Here is a 7,237-nt window from a genome sequence, read left to right on the forward strand (position 1 = left end):
TAACATACATGTTGAAGTTTAAAAAAATCAAAAGACGTTCCTGAGAAAGCACTTATATTGTATATTATATATCAATGCACAAAATATTGAAAACTCCCGTTCTCTCGTTGTAAAATTGAAATATACTAGAACATCGAGTTGAATATGTTGCTGATGAAGATATATCATGAAAATAAAGAAATGTCTCCACGTAGATTAAGAGAAAGAGAATCAATAACTCTACCTGCCACGTAAAGTATGGTAAAATATTCACGACCACAATGCAATCCAATTTGTAACAAAACTGATTGTCCAAAACAATAAAATAGCCCATCCCATCTCCCCCTCCCATAAAGAAAATAAAATAAAGAATAAAAAAAGATGAGCTTTAAAACACAGCAATGAGAAATATATCTTATGCTAATATGCGAACTTAAGAGGATGGAAACACATTAAATCCCAAATCAGCTATGTTGAATCTCCTCATGCTTAAAAATTAATTTACATCAACCACATTAATTGAAACAGCCCAATAGCAAAAACAAATCTAAATGTTTGTTTTATTAAATTACCTCCAAATCATAAGGATCCAATTCCTTTTCATATCACAAATGTTTCAAAATGTCTGTAACATATTTTTACCCTGAAAACAGGTGCCGGTGTAGAGGGATTGAGATTCAATCGAAAATGTTGTAAATCAAACAGTTTGAACTTTAACTTTCACTGACAATGTTCATATTCTAAGTATATTATCAAATAACCTTGATCACAAAATGACCATTCAGTTGAAAATTTTCAACAGAATGATTCTGCTATCAAATACAAATGAGTAGCTTAAATTCAAATTAATTTCAAAAAATCTTTTTTCTATACTTTGAAACATAATAAGACCCAATAAAATTCTAAACAAAATTTTAACAAGAAAATTGTAACAAGGGTTAAAAATATAGGGAAAATATCAAATATTCCAATAAACTGACCAGCACTCTTACCAGCCAGCCTTCAATCCTCGAAATATAATTTTATTAAAAGAAATGCTACATCTTTAATATTTTTCATCTCAGCCAAACTGAAATATTTATCATCTTCCCGGCTCTTCATCTTTCCTCACTTATTTATTTAACATCCTGCAAGTATACAATGAAACAACACATTTATGTTGTATAGTTCAATTAAACAAAAAAATGAAAACCTGTAAATTAGCAAAATAAATAATACAGATTAATCAAAACCTTATGTGGTCCTCATTGTACTGGAAACTAGACCTAGATATTCCAACAAAGAAATTAGAGTGTGGCCCTGTTGACACCAACTTTAATATATTAATGTCATATGCCTCAATTTATGTCACCAAAAAAATTGTTTTGACCAACTGTTATACTGCAGATACTGACCCAAATCTGCTAGTTACCATAGAAACTATTGAATGACTTTATTAATGTGATATACAGACACTCACATCCTTCACTATATCTTTTAGCTCCCCATAGGCTTTATCCAAGACGTCGTTCACTATCACATAATCATATGCCCCTGCATTGGCTGAAAGGAAAATGACATTCAATTACTACAAAAGAATAAAGTATGTGAAAAGATTATTTCTGATGTTAAACAAAAGCTATGCACTGCAAAGTGCAGATTTTTTAAAAGAGATGTCAGTTCTTCATCAGTTTTGTTCAGTCAAAACATCTGTCATGGCTAGCTACAATTTCAGTCGAGGTCAGACATAATGTCAGTCATGGTCAGTCACAATTAATGTCGGTTATAATCAAACAAAATTTGTTATAAGCCATGATCAGACACAATGACACCCATGGTTGGTCACAGTATCGGCCATGGTCATTCTCATTGTCAGTAATGGTCATTTTGAATATCAGTCATGGTCAGTCACAATGTCTGCCATGGTCAGTCACAATGTCTGCCATGGTCAGTCATAAAGTCAGTAATTCTAAGATACAATGTCATCAGTTTTTGGTCACAATGTCAGCTGTAATTGGTCACAATGCCACATGTGGTCGGTCACAATGTCAGCAGTGGTCAGTAACAATATCCAACATTAGACACCCAGTGCGCTGGCATAAAGGAAATTACCATCCTAGTATCCATGGTAACTTATAATGGACTCTAAAAGTCCAAATCATGGAAATATTTGTATATCAGTTTAAGTTCAAACCCTGTATATACAAACCATAATCAAGTGCCTCCTGTGCTGAATCTAGTCGCTTTTTTAAACTCTCATCTGTTTCTGTGCCTCGATTTTCCAACCTCGCCTTCTGCAAGTATAACGCTTAACATCATACTTGCTTCTATATCTATACACAAACTTTGCCTTTTAAATGCTGATTATTACTGAGGAATTTTCGAAACATCAAACAGGATTTCATTATAAACACCGACAGAATTTTTTTTATCACTCTATCAGAAAATATTTTGTTTAAAACACTATCAGTTTCTCCTTTCTTCAAAACAAAATCACAAGTTATACTTACTCTACTGTATGTCCAAAGATCAGTCCTGAGGTTTATAACAGGTGAAATTCTCTATCCATATTACAAAAACACAAAATGTATTAAGAAACAGCTGATAATATTACTTACAAGGATTTTCATGTCTGGTGGTTGTATAAACACATATCTGGCATTCAGGTCCGTTTTCTTGATGCTTTTCACACCATTTATTTCCACATCCAGTATACAAATCCTTCCTGTTTCCTGAATGTCCAACACTGACCGTTTACTGAAACCGATTAGTTAAGTAAGTTAACCGCAAGACATTCCATAACTGAATTCAATAAAGTATCATTATACTTATTCTTCACAAGAGCACAATTATACTAGCTTACCATGGATTGGTAGATTTACACATCGGATCTGTAGAGAAATTTGTCAGTCTTTTATTATTTTCCCATCTAACAATCCCAGTTCAAAACTGTAAAATCTACCATGAGACATTCATTTACAAAGAAAAAGTTTGACAACAAGACTGTGTCATCTTCTTGTATCTTTTTAGCAAATGGCTCTCGATCAAATTCAAATGATCATTTAATTCAATGTTTAATCTACTGTTTGCAAAAAAGTGTTATGGAAACACAATTTCATCAATGTTAAAACAGGCATGATAAATCTATTATTTGTGGAATTCATACATTGATTTTTCTACTGAATTAAATTTCCTGTGCAAATTTGGATATGAATTTGTCATGATTATTGATATCATGTAAAAAATGTAAGTTTATAAATTCACGATGAAGTACACAAAACCAAATTTTGTAGTTCCAATAATCAATAATCTTTTGAATCTACTATATCTCATTACAAAAAGTTGAAGAAATCTTACCATAGTATTTACAATCATACCTTGTTCCATAACAGTTCCCTGAGAACTGAGCATGCTCCAAGAATTCATTCTGTTCTATCATTTGCAGGAAGTTTTCTTTGTTTACGAAATGATAATCTGAGGAAAATCAAAGAAAAACCATATGTAGATATCCTTTTCCAAGTCATGGTAATATAGCATCTTTACTATCAAACATATCTTTATACCAGTAATGCACACTGTTTACAATACTTTCAATATGTATGACTGCTTATTTTTTTGTTTTAGAATTATTGATATAGTTTATACCTTTTCCATCTACTTCTCCTTGCCGTGGGTTTCGCGTTGTGTCTGGAAATTAATACAATATATTATATAAAACAATTCAAAACAGAACACAATTTAAGATCATCTCTGTTACTATTTTATGAAATCAAAGACAGAGATTTTACATTCTTTTGAACACATGTACAAGATTTGAAATCTGTAGAGTTATATATTTTAACTGTCGTCTTATTTTGACTCTTTGTCAGTATTGCCTTAAAATATAATTTAAATAGTTGTTGTTTCTGTTTGAAGTTTACCTATAGTTATTATTGTGGATGCTGAAGTTCGTTGTTATGTTATTTTGCCAAAAAAATGATGCTGCACTGAAATTAAAATGAGCTATACAAATAACGTAGAAGATGGAGCATGGAGATCTGGATTCCATGGTTTTTATTATTGGTTTACATGTTGTGGCTAGCCAGACAAACTATCATAGGTCTAGCTAGCCAATACAATTATAAAAACCATGGAATTCAGATCTTGATACTCCATCCTCTATGTCATTTGTATTTACCTCCCTTGATGTGACTCTATTGAATACTATTGGGTGTCCATCTTTGATTCCTTCATGATCCAATCCAGGACCAAAGACAATCAGGATGTTGGTTCTCTCCTACTCCTTCACAAGTTGTTGATTTAAAATGAACTATGTTTGCAATAAAATTAATACATGTACTTACGTGATACACTGAAGGCAAAACTGTCTGGATATTCTTCAAACAATTTATTGAGGAGTGTACTCTTTCCACTTCCTGATGGTCCACTCATTACTATAGGTCGAGGGTCAGAAGATTCAGAAGACATGGTTCTCACAGGTAAAAAATCTGTGGAGGTAAATCAAAACAAAATTATGATAATTTGAACAATCCTTGGGGCAATCTTGCAATGAAGTCTACAACAATTTCCTTTCACAGTTACCAGATCCTACAGTGTATATTCTGAATTCTTCATTGATTCTCTCAAGATCTTATTCTGAGCCGATTTTACTTTTTCTATGTGATATATCCATGATAAACTGACATGCAAGCCTGATCTCACTACTGAGATTTGATTATTCTCCCTTTTGAGTATCGTCCATTAAAAATGCTATTACTGGTATGATAAACATCAACTATAAATCATTCAATCTCAGCTTTGAAGTCTGTCCCAAGATTGTAAAAGCCCATATCCAAGAAAGAAATTATACATTAATCTCATGTTCAATCAAATATTATCTACTGTACAGTGTCAGCAGGTAATTATAGGAAATCGATATCCCCGCTTATCCTTTGGCCATCCTATTGCATGCACATGCTGATCAACTGATGTTGATTCCATAGTAACAGAGTATTGTTACCATGGCAATCTGTTTAATTTTGTCAACTGATCCCTTCCGGTTATCATATATTGTACACTCGATGATTATTAGTCAATTTGTTGTCGGAACAGTAGCGTTAAAGTAGTACTATAACTGACCGTATTTCGTCTTTTTTAAACCGTCTTTCAAGTTCAACCATATCTCTAAATGTGCCTCATATGACTCACTTTTTATGTCAGCTTCACAAAAAGGATAAGAGCACTAAAGCAGTAGAAAGAAAGACAGAATAGCCCAAGTGAAGCGAATAGACATAGTTTGTCACAATATGCCAATGTTTGTTTTACAGACGACTTGCCCACAGCAAACAACGTGATTGCTCGAGAAGCGCTCGATATAGGATAGATTCGCTTTCTTCAATTCAACAGGCAAATACTCGAAAAACAGGAAAAGCAGGCTACTTACGATGAAGGCGGGGGAGGAAACGACACACTCTAAAACTTGCACACAAAATGCTCATTGGTGTTTACTGTATAGTCGCGATCAACTCAACGCTTGTGATATAGTCATCAGATGTCGTTAGAGTGAAGCGTTTGATGTACATAGTGTAAGAAATCACTAAAATAAACACGTAATCGATCTTTTTTCCCCGGAACATAGTGGAATAATATCACTATATAACTAAGAAATAAAAGCAATTATTTAAACAACATACACTAAATTATTCAATCTGAATTATATACTCAACTTTACAACATCTTTTTATTTAAATTTGCTTTATTTTTGCATTTTTAACATGACACGTGCATATTGTATCTCAGTGTAATCATCATCATCATCATCATCATCATCATCAGTTTACGATATTTCAAAGATAACTGTGTTATTATTAAATGAAGCAATTTTAATTCTCATCACTACCTGGTACCGCATACCTAGATACCGGGGCAAGTTGTACCCTCAGGTCAGGTGGGGACAGGGTTATCTGGTACCGCATACCTAGATACCGGGAAAGTTGTACCCTCAGGGCAGGTGGGGACAGGGTTATCTGGTACCGCATACCTAGATACCGAGGCAAGTTGTACCCTCAGGGCAGGTGGGGTCAGGGGTGCCTGGTACCGCTTACCTGGATACCGGGGCAAGTTGTACCCTCAGGTCAGGTGGGGACAGGGTTATCTGGTACCGCATACCTAGATACCGGGAAAGTTGTACCCTCAGGGCAGGTGGGGACAGGGTTATCTGGTACCGCATACCTAGATACCGAAGCAAGTCAGGGCAGGTGGGGTCTGGGGTGCCTGGTACCGCTTACCTGGTTACCGGGGCAAGTTGTACCCTCAGGTCAGGTGGGGACAGGGTTATCTGGTACCGCATACCTAGATACCGGGAAAGTTGTACCCTCAGTATAGGTGGAGACAGGGGTACCTTGTACCGCATACGTAGATACCGGGGCAAGTTGTCCCCTCAGGGCAGGTGGGGTCAGGGGTAACTATTACCGCCTACCGGGATACCGGGAGTTTTATATTGCACAACCTGTGATTCATATTCTTTACTCTGCTATTCATGGCCTTCATCTTGTGATTTACATTCATAACATTCACATTCTTAATATTGTAACTGTTGCTATAAATCTCATGTTTTACATTGTAAATTTTATGATCTACACTCGAAAAATCACATGAATGATATTGTAAAACTTGTGTTTTATATTCTAAATCTTATTACATACTTGATATCTTGTGACAAGATTATATTGATTATAAGAGACACAATATTGTACAATATAAACAAAAGTTTAAAGATATGAAACACATATTACATTTTTAATCACAAGACACCACGTACAAAACAAAATATTTTGAACATTGATTACAAGTTGTTAAAAAAATTGGCAAGTTTTCCTCGCCATTGGCTCTCACAAGTGATGAATTGGGAATTAGATATTAGTCTCTGGACTGGAAAGAAAACTGTGAAAATAGACCTCCTACTTAAGTTATAACAAAATTGCCCTTTTAAAAAAAATTGAAGTATGCCTCAACTTCTAATGATGGAAGACTGCATGTCTTCAAAGCTTAGCACCATCGATGTATTTAAGGCCCGAATTCAAATTCTTTTTAGAACTTCAAAAGATTGAAGACAGACAGCAGGTGCCTGTTTGAATGACTGGTTTTGAAATTCCTTGTATTCTACATACCATTACGGTTACATGCATGTGTGCAATGGCTGTGACCTTCTCGGCTTTTTCCTGAATACCTTGATCGTTAATAACTAAGTGTTAAGATGTTAAAAAGTCTGTGCTATCTAACGAGTAGAAAAGGTGGTTGC

General features: G+C 34.5%; 1 protein-coding gene across 1 annotated transcript; it reads right to left on the reverse strand.

Moving 5' to 3' along the window:
* Nucleotides 1-858: 858 nt before the first annotated feature.
* On the reverse strand, nt 859-5,435 carry LOC132559441 (uncharacterized). The gene is made up of 8 exons (XM_060224060.1): nt 5,381-5,435; nt 4,302-4,445; nt 3,604-3,645; nt 3,336-3,432; nt 2,577-2,715; nt 2,168-2,252; nt 1,439-1,521; nt 859-1,106 (listed from the first exon to the last, which is right to left on the reverse strand). The coding sequence occupies exons 1-8, from the start codon at nt 5,433-5,435 to the stop codon at nt 1,095-1,097; spliced, it is 657 nt and encodes a 218-aa protein (XP_060080043.1). The 3' UTR covers nt 859-1,094.
* Between the last annotated feature and the right edge of the window lie 1,802 nt (nt 5,436-7,237).

This window comes from Ylistrum balloti, unplaced genomic scaffold (genome assembly GCF_031769215.1).
Source record: "Ylistrum balloti isolate Yb309-2 unplaced genomic scaffold, AGI_CSIRO_Ybal_v1 Utg370912, whole genome shotgun sequence".
NCBI classification, from domain to species: domain Eukaryota; kingdom Metazoa; phylum Mollusca; class Bivalvia; order Pectinida; family Pectinidae; genus Ylistrum; species Ylistrum balloti.